At 38.3% G+C, this 17,155-nt stretch overlaps 2 protein-coding genes across 2 annotated transcripts in view; one reads left to right on the forward strand and one right to left on the reverse strand.

Annotated features, from left to right (window-relative positions):
- Positions 1 to 17,155, forward strand: part of CENPP (centromere protein P) — a 114,457-nt gene that overhangs the window by 51,497 nt on the left and 45,805 nt on the right. The window lies entirely within an intron of this gene.
- Positions 565 to 17,021, reverse strand: ASPN (asporin). Its single transcript, XM_063164438.1, has 8 exons — positions 16,720 to 17,021; positions 11,231 to 11,501; positions 9,674 to 9,786; positions 7,170 to 7,383; positions 6,681 to 6,791; positions 3,596 to 3,689; positions 2,389 to 2,527; positions 565 to 1,806 (listed from the first exon to the last, which is right to left on the reverse strand). The coding sequence occupies exons 2-8, from the start codon at positions 11,475 to 11,477 to the stop codon at positions 1,609 to 1,611; spliced, it is 1,116 nt and encodes a 371-aa protein (XP_063020508.1). The 5' UTR covers positions 11,478 to 11,501; positions 16,720 to 17,021; the 3' UTR covers positions 565 to 1,608.

Below are 17,155 nucleotides of genomic sequence, written 5' to 3' on the forward strand. Positions count from 1 at the left end.
ATGTTTGCTAGGAAATGCACTCCTTAGAAACATCTCCAGAAGCCAGGAATAGAAAGATGCTCGGTCATCAGCAGATTTCAATTTTGTGTTCTGTTTGGTCTTTTGATTTTATTTTGCTTTGAAGTGTGTTACAGAATTTCTATTTGCAAATATTGTTCTTCAGTAAAAGCCTCCCAGGTCTGCTCTGCCTCCTCTCTTCACATAGTTTGTCTCATGAGCAGAGTGATGCTAACAAAATATTAACTACCAGGAGATACAGCAGATGAAAAGAACTCAGACTTGATGCTGATTGTGTAGTGTACTTGGGAGGATGGTAGGAGGGCTGAGAGATTGGGAATTAATTGAGTTCTGTGTAGTATTTTCTTCTACAAGTGTGTGCCATTTCCCAAAGTGTTGGATTTTGAACTTTGCAAATCAGCAGCGATTCTTTTCCTGTAAGCTCTGTAGGTTTGGAAAAAGGAGCACTAGAGGAAGTGTCTAGAGAAGAGTCACAAAGGTTCTTGGTTAGAATCTCAGAACATTTTGACATGAGCAACCGTGTAATAAAGGAAACATGTGCAGGTATTCTGTAAGTTTATTTCATTTATTTTGAATCCCAATAGCAAATATACACTAAATAGATATCTAAAATATCCATTTGATACAGTACTGTCAGAATTGAGAGCTCTGTGTGCTGCCCTGCACAGGAAGGCAGGGCAGGCAAGTTCCAGCTGCTTGGTTTTGGCAATTGTAAGGGAATTCCATTAAGGAGAGATCCTTAACCCGTGTGATATCAAAATATAAAGAGGAAAAGAATAAAATGAAAAACACTATTACAGTTGTTATAGATAAAAGAAAAATGTTTGTGCTGGCCTAAAGGGAGTTTAATAGTCATTCCTATTAAGCTTGAAGCATATCATAAATCTTGAATCCTACTTTTAATGTTCAGACTGCATCCAATTTTATCAATAGCAAAACATCGAAGGACATTTTCTTCTTGAAGTTGAAAGGAAAAATTGCCAACAGCTTTTAAAGACTTTTCATCTGTTCTCGACATGAAACTTGTCTTTATCTCACTTAAAAGATTGTAAGAATATATTCTAGCTTGGAGACAACTACCTGACAATATTGTAGCTTTTTATTGCATCTCTGCTCATTATCAAAAATGGCACAAGGAATTGCCCTTGAAGTCTGGTAATTTTTGGTTTTGCAACTTTTCTTATAACATTTTCTGGGAGATAATCTAGGTCTCTGTTTCCTAACTATGGAAAAAGTCACTTCCACATGATTTTTAGGATTTATTTGAAAGAAAGAATATGTCCAAATGATGTGATTTAAGGAAGGCATTGAACATCTATAATAGGAAACATCAAACACAGTTTCCAGTTCCACTTCTAAGAGTCCTTCTGTAAGCTATCAAAACTTTTGTTTAAATTATTCAAATGTAGATTGAACATTGTCAAATACTACAACGGATCCTACTTAACATATTGTTTCTAATTAATTACCTCTGAAATAGCAAATACTTTGTAAACGGTTAAATAGCACAAAATCCGCATTTTCCTGCAAATTTCAAGTATTGTAAAACTGATTTGGACAAGTTGCTTTTTGAAACGACCAACTTGAGTCTCACTTGAGGAAGTTGCCAAGCTGGACGCTGTTCCTGGCTAAGATGCAGCGGAAGGTGGAAGGCTGCACCTCCCAGTACTTGACGGGGTTGTTGAAGAGGCTGATGCCACTGTACAGAGCTTTCTTCTTCCTCCGTCCTGTGGGACAGAAATCGTTCACTCCCAGCTTGGCAATGTGGTTGGAATGGAGGAAAACCACCTGCAGCAGTAGGAACAGAAAAATACAGGAGTTGAATGAAAGTGGGGAAAATATTCCTTACCGTGTAGGTTTGCATCAGTTCCGTGCAGACCTTGAGAGTTATAAGACCTTAACACTTAGATTAAATCTTTTTTAAAAAGTCTTCCTTCTGCCCCACTCTCTCCCACAAAGAGAAGTCATAAGGCATTTTGTGTGTTTTTAGAAGAATTGGACTCTATTCTTACAGAATTTGGTTCTAAAATGCAATTTTATATTCTCTTGTAGTAAGAATTATAATGATGTAGTAAAAACTATAATTCTTGATTACAATGAAGAATATAGTAGTATTAAATTCTCATTTCTGGAAATATTTTTTGGGTGTAGCAGTTTCTTGTCCTTTTTTTTTTTTTCTAGGAAATGTTCCTGCAATTTGATTTTGTTTATTTCTTTAATAAACTTTTATGATTTCAGGCTTAGTAGGAGAGTCATGGCAAAATATGTGTCAATTAATTATGCTTTTTGATTGTGACCTAATCAGTGTGACAGTGGGAAAGCCAAACAACTCAGAACTCTCAGAGCTCTCTGATAAGTTCAGTGTCTGACCTGCAGATATTTCAGTTCAGGTAATCCAGGAGGAACCTTCTTCAGCTTGTTTTTTTCCAGGTGGATTTCGCGTATACTTGGGATGTTGGCAAAACTTCCATTTTCCACGTCTTTGATTTTATTATTGCCAAGGCCTAGCCTAGAAATAGCACAAGGAACATTTAATTAAAGACTAATTGAGATTCACAACAGCATTGAAGAGCTTTTTTTTTAAGATTGAAATACACAGGAGTAAATATGGGGGGAGAAAGGAACTGGAAAAACATGATGAAATCTTCTCTTTGATAAGAAAAAATCACCATTGACCTAATGTAATTTGAACTCCACTTAAAGATTGGCTTAAAGCAGTTATCAGTTATCTGATGTAAGCAAATGTTCCGTTTTGCATGCAGTTTTTGTAATTATAGTGGCAAGTATTTCAATTATAAACATCAAGCTGCTTGTGAGATTAATCATATCATTTTACCAAGTAGTACTGCTGCAAAGTGTAGTCACTGTAATAAGTTCTAATAAATAGCCAAACAGCAAGTCTTGAAAGGTGGTTTTAATGTGTAGCCCATTTTTAAAATATAAAGGTTTTTTACGAAGCAGGACTAACTTCTTTCCTATTTCCAGATTTTCCTTCTATTTTTTTCTCTAGCCTCAGGTCATTCAGAATTGCTCTTTCTGCCCATCCTGCCAGCTCCTTTTTCTCCATTCTTTCCTGATTGCTTCAGAAGCTGAATTTGGTATCTAAAGGCAGTTCAGTAATTTCTGTTACCAAATCCAGTCCTGCTCAGCCATATTTTCAGAGTTCTTAACTGAGTTTTACAGAGAGAACTTCCTTCTCTCCTATTTCAGTGATACATTCCTCAGAAACACAGATTTTTCTTTAAACCTCATTGCATTTGAAAGCTGTTGTTTCCTTCACCAACTGCTGTATTTACAAGAGTAATTTTTTAAGAATTAGAAGAACATAGGATAGTTAATTTTGTTCTTATTCTATGTTTCTGTTGCAGACTGTTGGCAAAACATGTAATAACAAGACTTATGTGGGGCTTTGGAGGTGTGTTTGGGTTTTAAAGTTGGGTCTTATTTAGAGCAATTCTTAACAAAACACCTACAATTTTTATTATTTTTTCTGTAATTAACAAGAGAAGTATCAAAAATGAGATCTTGCTGGGCATGACATTTTAGCAAATAAAAGGATTCAGCCTGGGAATTTTACCTTTGTAGGTCTTTGTAGCGGTTAAAATCCTCAACTTCAATTCCTGTGATCTTATTGTCATCTAAGTGAAGCTCCAGAAGACTGGAGGGCAAACCTGATGAAAAAAATGCACAGTGTGAAAAAAACAAGTCAACTTATCCAAAATCTTCTTTCCTTTGTGTTTAGAATTGGGTTAGAAGAATCCAATAGAAGAATCTTGGGGTGATTGTCTGCATCAAAAAATCTGTATTAAATATAATTGAGTATATGTCATTATATTACATATATGTATATATGTATAATATGTATGCATATATATGTATATATTACATATATACACATATATATGTATACATTTATTACACATATACATTTTATATATTTATTTTTATCAATATAAAAATAAATATATAAAATGTATATGTGTAATATATGTGTACATGTAATATCTATAATATGTATTACATATATATAAAATATATTACATACCTATATATAAAATTATATATAATGTAATTATATTACATATAAGTATGTTAATTAAGAAAATCACCAATATAATTTGGTTTAAATAATAACTTTTCAAAAAATAAGCTATGGAAAAGCATATGCTAATTAAGAGATATAAGAGTTCCAAAATTTGGTACTTTTTCTGGCTTCCTTGATAACAACTCTCATGGTTACATTGTCAAAGATGTTGATCCTGTGATTTGTGCATTTATCTCAGAGTCTGTAGTGAAAGGCTGTGGAACCAGGGACAGTGTTTTGAAGATCTGTAATTCTTTTTCTACATGATGTAGCAGTTGTGCTGTTACAGCTGCTAGGATGTGACTGCAAGGAAAGGTTTTGGAGTACTCTAAGCAGAACTGTGCTATTTGATAGCTCTTTCCCATGCCAGAATATTTACTCTTGCATTTCCAAAATTCCAAATCCAGACTGGTGGACCAGGAGGTGGCGAATCTTTCCACAACATCCTCTTAGCGAGGGCAAGGGCAGCTCATCCCAGGCTGGATTTGTTTGCTGCTGCTGGGCTCAGTTACCGGAGCCTCGGTGGGGATGGCCCCGGCACCGAGCGGGTCCCGCTGCCCTCGGGGGCTGCCGGAGCTCCCGGCTCTGCAGGGACGGGGCTGCTCCCAGCCTGCCTTTATCCTTTATTCCCCTTGCAATACAGGATCACTGCTCCCGGCTCTGCAGGGACGGGGCTGCTCCCAGCCTGCCTTTATCCTTTATCCCTTTATTCTGTTTGCAATACAGGAGCGCTGCTCCCGGCTCTGCAGGGACGGGGCTGCTCCCAGCCTGCCTTTATCCTTTATTCCCCTTGCAATACAGGATCACTGCTCCCGGCTCTGCAGGGACGGGGCTGCTCCCAGCCTGCCTTTATCCTTTATCCCTTTATTCTGTTTGCAATACAGGAGCGCTGCTCCCGGCTCTGCAGGGACGGGGCTGCTCCCAGCCTGCCTTTATCCTTTATCTCTTCATTCCCCTTGCAATACAGCAGCGCTGCTCCCGGCTCTGCTGCTCCCAGCCTGCCTTTATTCCCCTTGCAATAAAGTTTGTTTGTTTGGGCTCCGCTCCAGTTTGCGTTCCAGCCCGCAGTTCCGGGTGCCTGAGTGACAATATCCAGAGGAAGGCCACCCACCTGCCCACTGCACATTTTTAGTGCCTTTTATAAGCTACATTTTTTTAAACCTTTGTGCCATTGTAGCATTTGCAGAGAGAAGCATCTGCAAACTCAGCTTGCATTTGTGGTGAAGGAGTTCACCATGAAATCATGTTTCGTTTGGTTTGTTTATGTATCTGACACCACATTTTGGATCTCGTGCTGTATGTCTTTATAGGAGATTTCTCTATAACAAAGACAAAACTGGAATCATTTTACATTGGGATGTTTTTTGTGCTAAGTGACAGGAGCTTATATTAGATGGGGTTTGTTTTTTGGGGTTTTTTTGTTAGGCAGACAGAGACCTTCTGATTTTAAAGTTATCTGAACAGTTGGGGTGAGTTGGTTTTGACTATTGTTGAGGGGTTTTTAGTGTTCTCTTCTACAAGGTTTTTTTTTGTTCTCTTTGTCTCTCCTGTATGTTTATATGTACACATATATATGCACATGTATATGTGTATGTATATGCATATACATATGCATATACACGTGTGTATATATATGCATCTATATATATACACATATATGTGTGTATGTATATATATGCATATATACAGGAAGAGATTAATAAGAAGCGAGTTCTTTATCTGAATGATGAGAATTAAATACAGTGGCCAACATTGCTTCCCTGGGAGTTAGAGCACAGAACACAGGGTTTTGCTTTGTTTCCTTCCTTGTTCTCTTAGCTGGTAGTTTTGAGTGGTTGAAAATCATGAGAGTTTGGTTCAATACCACGCTGACCTGCAGAAAAAGCAGGTGGAATGTTGTACTGAACTCTTTTATGCTACATTTGAGTGTGTGGAAGTCAGTGATTCATCAAATTAGTGGTTTAATTTAGTTTTACCTCCAAATTTCAAGGTTGGGGTTTTTTTACATGGAAAAGTGATTTGATTTTGTATTTAGGTTGTATTTTGTATATGGCAAATTTAATTAAATATTAAGTTTTACTTAGCAAAACTACATTGAACATTGTATTTGAGGTTCAGTGTGATGTGAAATATTCAAAAGTAAATTTAGAAATTTTGGGGTTACATTTTAAATCCGTAAAGGAATTTTGCATCCCTTATATTCCTGATCAAATATCAGGGAGTTTATCCTTTCTCTGTGAGGATTTTTGAGAGGCTGAGATGTGAAAGATGTGAAGTGACATCAAATTAAGAATTTCTTTGTATTGTTACTCCTAAGACAAGTGTGTGGACATTCTGTGAGAGGAGTGGATGTGCTGGCAGGGAGAGGGTGTGCACTGCACTCTGTTTGTGCTGTTTGTGCATAAACTCTTCTGGGATGGGGAACTGGATATAAAGTTCAAAAAGAAAAGGTAGGAGGTGGTCTGGTAGTAATGAGGATAGAAAAGAATTTATGAATTTAATAATCCTTCAGATGTTAAAGCATTTTATTAAGGAGTGTGCTGGTGTAAGTAAATTAGAAAAGGGAAAGCAGACCTACCTTTAGGAATTGAAGTTAACTTGGCCTCTGCAATTCGTATGTGGTAGATATTCACCCCTTCAAATGCCCCTGGCTCAATTCCATCATTGTTAAGAGGATTTGCACTCATTTCTGCCCAAGGGGGAAAAGGAAAAACATTTATGGCATAGGAATTTTTTTGTAGGTTAGACTAAGTTATGAAGAGCTGATTTAAATTTATTTTTGATCTCTCATATTCCAAGCACTCATTAATGTTTAGCTTTGATTGTGTGTTCTGAGGGGTGTCTCAGCTCTCAGGGAATTTAGGCTGTGTTACTTGGCTTGCAGGATTATCCAAAACTTAACCTTTGCAGCAACTTCACATAGAAACTAAATTGTGGAGGGTATTCCCACAGCATGGATATCTCTTTAAGAGGAAGCTGTGCCTTGGGGAAATGTTTGAATGGAAATGATGTATGATATGTTCCATCTTTGGTAAAGACATTTTCTGTTCTGCTTAATCAGGCTTACCTAAAACATGTAGAGACTTCATTCCTTTAAATACATCCTTGGGGATTTTCTTAACCTTATTAGCATGAATTCTGAGCTCTACCAGAGTTCTGGGCAGATTTGTTGGAATCTCTGTCAGTTGGTTGTGGGACAAGTACAGTCGTCGTAGCCTCTTTGTTGGTTGAAAGGCCTTGGGATGGATCTTGTAAATTTTATTATTGTTCAAAGCCAGTGCCTAGGAGAGATGTAAAGAGCAATTAGAAAGTTTTATTTATCCAGGACTGTTATGACTATGACTTTGAAGGCATGAATTTGAAATGTAATCTAGCAATTAAGTGTTAAAACTATTTTATTTTTCCATCCTACCAAACTTCAGCACTTTGTAGATGCTTTGGGCATTTCAGTTGATTATGAAAAACAAAGAAGAACCTGCAAGCTGGATCATTAACCTGAAGGTAGAGCTGCCAAGGTGCCAATGAATCATGAGAACTGGCAAAACAATATGTTTGTATTCAAATATTTAGTGGGATTGTATGGGCTTTATATACCTCATTGCTATTGTTCCTTAATGCAGACAGATTCTTAAAACTCAGAATCTCATCTTTTATTTTAACATAATGCTGCAAAGTAAAAGTGAAGTTTTTTTTAATCTGAGTTTCTTAGATATTAGAATCTTTATATGACACATGAATTTGTTTTATTTGGCTTTTCCAGCTCCTGTGAACTTCAGTGTCTCTCTTCTATACAGTACATGAATCTTTTGGCAGCAGCTTCTGCCTCATTGCTATGTGTTATCAGAGAGCTTGTAATGAGTTACTACAGACAGGAAAATACACACTATCTGAAATGATTCTGCATGTCAAATCACATCTCTGCATTTCCATACTTAAGCTATTCATTTCTGTTCCTTTTTTATTTCTTGGAGTCATCTCTTCTTAGGAATTGTGTGGGGGAAAACGTAGAGCAAACAAGATTTTTTTTTTTCCCCGAAAAAAATGAGGTTAGCTCAAGGAAATAAACAGGAAATGCTCCTTCCTAATCCAAGCTGCCATCTGTGCCTTTGCTAAGCAGACTCCAGGACTGAGCCAAGTTGTACAAAGTAAACTTTGCTCTCAGTGAAAATGTTGTTTGGCCTTGCCACAAATGAACCGAGGAGGAAAAGCAAAGCAGCTTGGTGTGCTCAGCTATCACATAATTAAGTGGTGACTCTGGTCTTTAATGTGATTGCTGATGGATTCCAGTGGCTTTCTCAGTCATTGGAGATAAGAGACTCTTAGATCTTTTACACAGAATATAAACCACAGTTTGTGCAGTTACCTTTTGCTTGCTGCTGAGACCATTCTGCACCCAGGCACAAGAGAATAGGAAATGCTTTGTTGCCAACTCTGAATTTATAGAGTTCCTGGTTTTTCTGTCCTGTCCTAGGCCATAATAATTAACAAGCTCATTCATAAACACTTAGATCTTGTAAATTTTCAGATCTTGCTCAGAAGCCAAATATGAATGAAAGGATTTGTTTTATAGAATCACAGAATGATTTTGGGTTGGCAGGGACCTTAAATCCATCCAGTGCCACCTCTGCCATGGGTGGGGACACCTCCCACTATCCCAGGGTGCTCCAAGCCCTGTCCAGCCTGGCCTTGGGCACTGCCAGGGATGCAGGGGCAGCCACAGCTGCTCTGGGCACCTGTGCCAGGGCCTGCCCACTCTCACAGGGGAGAATTCCTTCCTACTGTGTTAGGAGCGGTCCTTATGTTAGTTTGTGTGTCTTGTGTCTTTCTAAGGGAGAATAGAATGTACTTCATTTGCTGTCAGTTATGGAACAGATTTGGGTTTTAGAGAGAAAATTTTTAAATGGTCAGTATTTGTTAGTGGAACTAGATCTGGATACTGGATCTATGGTGACATCCAATAGAAATAAATATTCTAAAGCAGAATTAATCTACTTCCCAGCCCTCTGGGACTCTCATTTCCTTTCATCATCAAAAGGGATTATTGCATTCTGTAAACATCTAGATTTATCAGTTGCCTGGGATATTTGTTTCAAAGCCTGTCACCACATGCATAATTGAGCATGGTAACAAATTAGGAGTAAAGCCCCTGACTTTTCCAGTAATTCAGTGTTTTTCTGTTTTCTGTTCAGGTCAACTGGATTTGTATCATTTGTTTCAGTGCTGTATGAGTTAGCTGTATGTTCTGTTCTTTTGAAAATACCCTCAGAAAATGTGGTTAAATTCTTTCTGCTATTTTCCATCTAAGCAGATAAAAAGGGGAACTTGCCTTGCAGCCTTTAAAATCTAGGGAATGTTTCTGTGCATGCTAATAACTGAAAACTCTTGAGAATCTTTTTGGTTAGATCTATTTTCTGAGTGTTGTAGAAAGTAGATTTTACAACTCAAGGTATTTGCTTCTTACTATGTGGAAGCTCTCAAATATGCAGGCATTAGACTTCTTAAATCTATATGATTGGAAAAGGAAATAACATTTATATTTTAACTGGGAAACTTGGGAAATAGCAAGCTTACATAAAGTGATGTGAGTCCTTTGAGATCGTTCTCCTTGACCTCTTTGATTTTGTTGTTCTGAAGATCAATCATCCGAGTATCTGGTGGGATGTTGCGAGGAATTGATGTCAAACCTACATGAGTATGTGACATAAACAGAAACATTATGTGCTGTGCTTAAGTCCAAAGAAATTAACTGCCAAACATCAAAACACAATAAGATTGTTAATGAATATGGTGGGGAAGAAAATATGAGCAGCCGTAAAGCAAAGGGTAGAAGTGAATTTTTGATAGTGGGAAAATCTAAAGATGTAAGAATGTACCACAAACATGTGCATGGTTTTGGGAGCAATTGCTTCTGCCCCTGACCATGAAAGCTTAATGGGGACTGCTCACTGTGGGCTCTTTGCATCTGTGAAATAATCCTCAGAGCATGGATTGTCCTACAGAGCAACTGTTTAGTGTCTGGAGAAAGGATCCCTCAGGAATCCAGGGCAGTGGTTCCCTGTTGAGGAGCAGGGCTGTGGATTCAGGGGTCTCTGCTTAGTGCTCCTTTGGGCCTCTGCCCTGCCCTGTCCATGGCACTGGGGCAGCTGCTGGGGGTTCATTCAGGTCATGGCAGGGCTGAGAAACCTGTTCTTGGTGTGGGCAGAGGGGGTCTCCACTGCCAGTGCTTCAGTACCAGTAGTCATTAACACAAATCAGAACCAGTACCAGAAACCATTAACACAAATCAGTACCAGTACTAGAAACCATTAACACAAATCAGTACCAGAAGTCATTAACAAAACACATTAGAAGTACCATAGATCATTAACATAAATCAGTACCAGTAGCATTATTCCCCCATCCCAGTTTTCTGTTCAGTTACAAACCCACTGCAGTTCAGGCCATCTGAGATCCTGAATCAGCAGAAAAGGCTCAACAGGGACAGTAACTTTCTTTTGAGTGGAAAAGCTGATGCATTAAATGCTAAATGCTGTCCAATTTATTAACAATTATTCTCTAATTAATAGATTGCAGTTATCTAAAGCTGAAGTGTACTAATGTGGGATTTTTCTATGTGTGAACTCATGTGAAGTGGTTTGAAATCTGTAGACCAGATACATTAACAACAGTTTGCTGCTGTCAGCAAAATTTTCTGATTCCCTAATAATAACACATTTTTAAAACCCCAGCAATTTATGTATGGAGACTGTTTCTAAGACATGAGAGTCCAGGATGAAGCTCAGGAAGGTGGCAGGGCTGTGATGAGGACAAATGTCATTGTCACTGTGCTGGTGGTGGGAGCACAGTCCTTTGGCTGCCTTGAATGATAGGAAAACTTCATTGAGCACTAATTGAAATTGCCACAATTAATAATGAACTCACTTTTAGGGACTGGGATGTACCTGCAGCACTGACAGGAGCACATTTGCCTTTGGCTAAGTGGTTACCAGGGGTGCTGACTTTGGTGGAAGTTCAGCTGAGGGAATACTTTGCATCCCATTTATGTGCCCACATAATAATTCATCCTTTAAAAGACAAATCCTCCAAAGGAGAATCCAGGGGAGGACAGACACACAAATTCATTCTTACCTAGGTCAGAGCAGTGGACAACTCTCACATAGCACTGGCATCCAAAGGGGCACGTTGGGAACAGATCAAAAGGAATCAGTGGTAGAATGGGTTCAGTGGTTGGAAATAGAGAATTGTCGTCATCGTCATCATCGTCGTCGTCTTCCATATCTTGGAGCATCATGTTCTTCAGTGTAAAATATGAAGGACCAGTGAGAGATTTGGCAGAGCACAAAGCCAAGAAGAGGAGGAGTGTATATTCTTTCATATCTTCTTAATCAGGATAACCAATCTTGGAAAGTGAACAAATGAACAAAAAAACAAGCACCAGAATCAGTGAATAGGGAGCAGCAAATGAAGTTATTGAACTGTTTGCTTCACTCACTACCACACCATCTAGTCCTGAAAAAAAGCCTGTTGTAAACATTGAGGTTCATTTAGTATATGAAGGATATAAAAATCCTTTAAATATAAATTAATACTATAAAATTACCCATAATATTAACTTAAATTCATTGGGCATTAATATAATATCAAAGTATTTTATTTTTGTTTACAAATAACATCATCATTCGCTTCAAGCTTTGAAGTGGAATTTTTTGTAGTAAACTTTACCAGAATTTGGAATATGATTTCTTTTATTTGTTCTCTATGAAAAAGTATTTTTAGTGGAATATATTAACCTATGTGCATTGATTATGAAATTGGGAAGGACTTGATTAGCAGTGCATAAAATGCACTCAGCAGGATACTTCCTAAACACTTAATATTCCACTCCCTAAACACTTTAATTAAAAACTCTTCCTAGTCTAATCTGAAGTTTTCAGTCCTGAGCTTTTCCCATGTTCCAGTCATTTGTTATTGACATTGATAGAAGTTCACCTCTGCATGCAATGCATCTCACAGAGTTGTAGAATCTCAGAACACTTTTGGTGGGAAGGGACCTTAAAGCTCATCCCATTCCACCCCTGCCATGGCAGGGACTCCTTCCACTGTCCCAGGGGGTTCCCAGCCCTGTCCAGCTCAGCCTTGGGCACTGCCAGGGATCCAGGGGCAGCCACAGCTGCTCTGGGCACCTGTGCCAGGGCCTGCCCACCCTCACTGGGAAGGATTTCTTCCCAATATCCAGTCTAAACCTATTCCCTGCCAATGTGAAGCCATTCCTCCTGTCCTGTCACTCCAGACTCTTGGAAAAAGTCTCTCTCTGTCTTTCTTGTTGGCTCCTTCAGGCACTGGAAGGCCACAATTCAGTCACCCCAAAACTTCTATTTCTAGACTGAACAAACCCAATTCTTTCTTGATGCTGTTTGAGGAGGGCTCTTTTCTCTGAGAAGAACTTGCCTATTAGAAATCCATGTCCGTGGAAATCAGTGACTTCATTTACATCCAGAAGAGAAGCTATCTCGTAGTTTTGTATGTGAATTTTTCAACATAGGTTGGGGCTTTTCTGTTTGTTGGGGTTTTTTTTCCCTTGCTCCCACAGAACTATGTGCACAGGAGAATGGAGATTGTAAGAATTCCTGCAAACGCAACAAACTCTGAGAAAATGTTGTAGATTCAGCTCTCAGCTTGACATTGTTTCCCTTCAACTCCCAATTCCAGAAGTCATTTGGAAGCGAAAAATGTTCTCTACAAACCAAGAGGGACTGCAGGAAATTTTATTGTGCATGTCCTGGTTATAAAAATGTTTCTATTTAGACTATTATAGACCTCTTTAAGGAAATACTAAAAGGGTGTCAGTTCTTGTTTGATCACCTAATGAAATGCTTGCTGATCTGTTTGGAGGTGAAAAATGCCTCTATGTTGGCATTTTGTCATTGGTCCTCCACTGCAGGAAAAGGAGTGCTCTGCTTTGTACCAGGGTTTGACTTGGCTTATTCAAAATGAGGTTTTGTTTATACAACTCTTGTCTGTGCAGAGTCATTTGGATGTTTATTAGAGGGGACTCATAACAGCACTAAATGCAAATATCCTGCATACCTTGCTGCTCCTATATCTGTGTCTGTTTCAGGGAGTTTAAAAAGAAGAAAGCTAACAGTGTTCAGATAACATAAAAAGAATGCAAAGAACTTCTTTCCCCCAAATATATGCCTGAAATCAGAATCACAAAGTACTTTGTATCTTGTAGGTAAACAGCATAGAGCTAAATTTGATATTTCCCATAATATTTCAGTTGCATGCCCATTCAGGTAGTGCATGTACTTTTACTGATGGTAAAAGGATCTTTCTCTTGAAAGAATCTTCACATGTATTTTTCCCATATATTTTCCTTTGTGTTCATAGTAATGTTTTCTTGCAATGCTCCTAGAAAGAATTTTGTGGTTGTTCTTGCAATCCCTTACAATGCCTGTCCTTGAAAGACACTTTGGATATAAACAGTGCTGGGAAGAAGGTGTGGAACCTCTGTTTGTTTTTTTGGAGCGAATTGTTGTCATCTCTGGCTGTGCACCTTTGGAATATTTGGCCTTTTCAGTCTTCAATTTCAGCTTCAGAAAAAGGCCAAAATCTTCAGTACTTTAGTCATACCATCAGTTAAGAGATGAGGAATTAGAAGCCTTTCAGACTTTCAAGTTCTCCTTGTTCTTGGACAAGTGCTTTAATGGCTGGGCTGCCACACCTGAGCTCTCAGGCCCTCTGTTCTTCCCTGGCAATTTAGGTCCCAAGTGCCAAAATGCCCTGTGGTCCATCAGTGATAAGACACCATTTCCATATGCAGGATATCATGTGTGATGATGTCTTGGGACATGGACTTCCCAAGTCCCTGCTGACTTCAATTTCTGAGAGACTGTGTAGTTTTACTGGATCTAAAAGATAAACTTGCATATGTTCCTAAAATGTTCTTTTGGATCTGCTGCTAGAAAGTCCTCTTATGAAACAACCTAAAAATCTGCTCCCACACTTGCATCTGTAGCAAATGGATTGCATATTTCCTTCCACATAGCCAAAAATTAGGCTTTCAAAGTATTAAAAGATTGAGGCTGCAATTGGAGTAGTGGCCAATTTGAACTCTTGAAAAACATGTGTTGCTCACAAAGCTCTAGAAAAGTAGCATTGAAATGTGTCACTGGTGACACATATCAGTTCTGTGAGTTAAATCTATTGAAAACAAGTCCCTTTATGTAAGGAAACCTGAGTTGGGATTTTTTTCATTTTAAAGAAACAAGTCCTTGCTTCATCTTCTCATCTTGCCCTTAAGAAATTGTTATTGGCTTTGTAGTTAGGAATGATCATCAAGCTTGACTCCAGGTTTGCACAGGCCAAAGAAATGCCAAGGAATGGATCCTAAAGAACTGAGTTTTATGAAGGTGTGGGAATGGTTCTTCCCTGCCTGAGGTTTTGAGCTTCCCAGTAAATAGGTGCTGATATGACTAAAAATGCTCTGACTCTTCAGTGCTTCTCAGAGAACTTATACAAACTTTTTGCATGCTTAAACCTCAAGAATAAGAGAATTAAAAGAAAGCCTAAAATCTGAGATCCAAGGGATCTTTCTGAAAATACTGTCATGAAGATTTTATAAAACACTGTTTCAGAAGGTGTAGGTGCAGCTGTGCTCATGGTCCTCTGCTGCCACTTGAGCCTGACTGTGCTCCTTGCCAGCTCTCTGGTACCAGCCCTTCCTCTCAGGCTGTTCACTGAGCTGGTTGAACTCACCACACCAGCACAAAACTAATGTGAACAACAAAAATCTCCATCATATTCTTTTCAAATGAAGAAACTGAGTCACTTTGGAGTACAAGAACCAGCACAATAGAAAGGGTGGAACAGCCTTGTTGACAAGGCTGGAACATGAAATGGAAAGAGAAGGAAGGAGGAGCAATGGGGGAGCCATTCCTGACATATTCAAGCTGTTAGGCAGATTTAAGGGCTCTGTTAAATAATCCCTGAGCAGCTGGTTGTCACTTGGACAAAGCCTGGCTTTGTCCATTCTTGTTTTAACAGACAGAACATTGAGAATGAGTTTGACAAGGACTGTGGTGAATTCAAGCTCCATTGTTCCTTCTTTATGTCAATCCTTCTTATCCTTGAGGACAAAAAGCTTTTGAGCACGTTCTCCCTGGAACATGAGCCACCCCAAGGTGAGGTGACTGAATGTGGAGAGTGCACTTCACAAGGAGAGATGCTCTAAATGCTTTCCTGAGGTGTATAACTGTCCAAAAATCATTACACTGGTTGTTTGGGACACACTTGTCCTCACTAATGTGGTCATCTATACCCAAACTACACATGGAACACAGGCACTTTTTATGCTACTAATTATAATTTATAAATTGTTAAATACAGGTGATGTCACAGTATAATTTAAGATGATTAAAAGCCTTAAGGTTTTATGTGGGAAATTCCCATATTTCTGTGATGTGAAAATTCCAAACATGAGTTATGGGAAGAAAATCCCTTTCAGTGAGAACAGAAGTTGTGTTGTTAGCGTGGGAAGAGGGCACAAAGAGACCCAACAACAAATAACTCTGAATTGCTTGGCAGCTGCAAACCAGTCCAGCACTGTGGACTTTGCTGTCTTATCAGTTATGATACTGAATGAGTTAATACATGAAGTTTTTAAATCTTAAAAAGACTCTAAATTATATTTAGAAATCACTCCTGTTACCGAGGTACAGAGACAAATTTCCCATGGCATTATTTCTAAAAAGGAAATGCTTAAATGACCCAGTGGTGGTCTTTGCAGAGGCAAAGAAAAGTCCCTGTGTTCATTAATAACACAAATCGTTGCTCTGTGCACAGATTTTGTCCAAAGAAAGGCAAGACCATAAGTGTTTTGAAATCTATATTTAAAAATAGTTCTGGTTCTATTAGTCATTGTCCCAGTCCAGAAATAAAAGGAGTTTATGTTTAACTCTTTATCTACTCCATTGATTTACTTAAATTGCTGAAGAAAAACAGGAGGAAGGTTTTTTGTTAGTAAGATTACTGCAGAAATGTCTGTTGACAGAAATAGCCCAATATTGAAGTTGAGCAGTAATAATTAAGAGGATGTTTATAAAATAGGTTGTGTTTACAGAATATTTACTTTTTATGGAGAGCTGCTTGACTCTTGTTACTGAATGATCTCTGAGGATTTTTAGCTTGTAGTTCATCTACAGTTCATTTTTCCTGGGTTGTTTTTAATTACTTTGCTGATATGTACTTTAGAACCCCCACCAACTTGAATACCAAATTACAGAAAGTTGACACTGAGTGATTACTGTAGAGTTGTTGTTGTTGTTGTAGAGTAGATTTTCATACATGGTTATAACTGAGAAAAAATGTTATGGTCAACTGTAACATTTTTCTGACAAGTCTTTGACAGTTAAATAATTCACTATAGCTCTATTTGTTTTTTCAGCTCACATGTAGTAAACACACAAGTATTTCAGCAAGTAAATTTTTAAATGTTCCATTTAAAAAATGGTATTTCTAATTCTAAATTATCTGATATTACTAATCTGCACATAGTGACTGCCAGCCTTAACTCTCTGCTGCTGTTTATATAGAATAGGTATTCAAACTGGACATACCTTGCAGGTTTGGAAGTTCTTCCAGAAGCACTGGGATAATCCACCTAAGGTCCTTATGTCCAGTTATTTCATATTACCAAAAAGCAGGGAAAAAGGAAGCTAGAGTGAGTTCTGTGAAATGCAAAGCATATAGAAAGAAAAATCCACTTCCAAGCTTCTTGATCCTTCTGGCACCGTGGGTGATACCAGAGTAAAGTGCTGCTTCAGATTAGCCCATCTTAGTACTGCAGAATGATATTGAGGCGACTTGTTACCACTCATATGTTTTTCATCACTGCCTGTATTAGAGCCAAAACTTCTGGCTTAACTCTAGACGTCTAGTGGAAGACTTTATAAAACCTGTAGTTTAATAATAGTTGACATCAGGCCATTGGAAGTACAGTGAGGTCCATTTCAGGTCATTCCTGCTGTGGAATCCCACTTATTTATGATTTCA

This window comes from Melospiza melodia, chromosome 10 (genome assembly GCF_035770615.1).
Source record: "Melospiza melodia melodia isolate bMelMel2 chromosome 10, bMelMel2.pri, whole genome shotgun sequence".
NCBI classification, from domain to species: Eukaryota; Metazoa; Chordata; class Aves; order Passeriformes; family Passerellidae; genus Melospiza; species Melospiza melodia.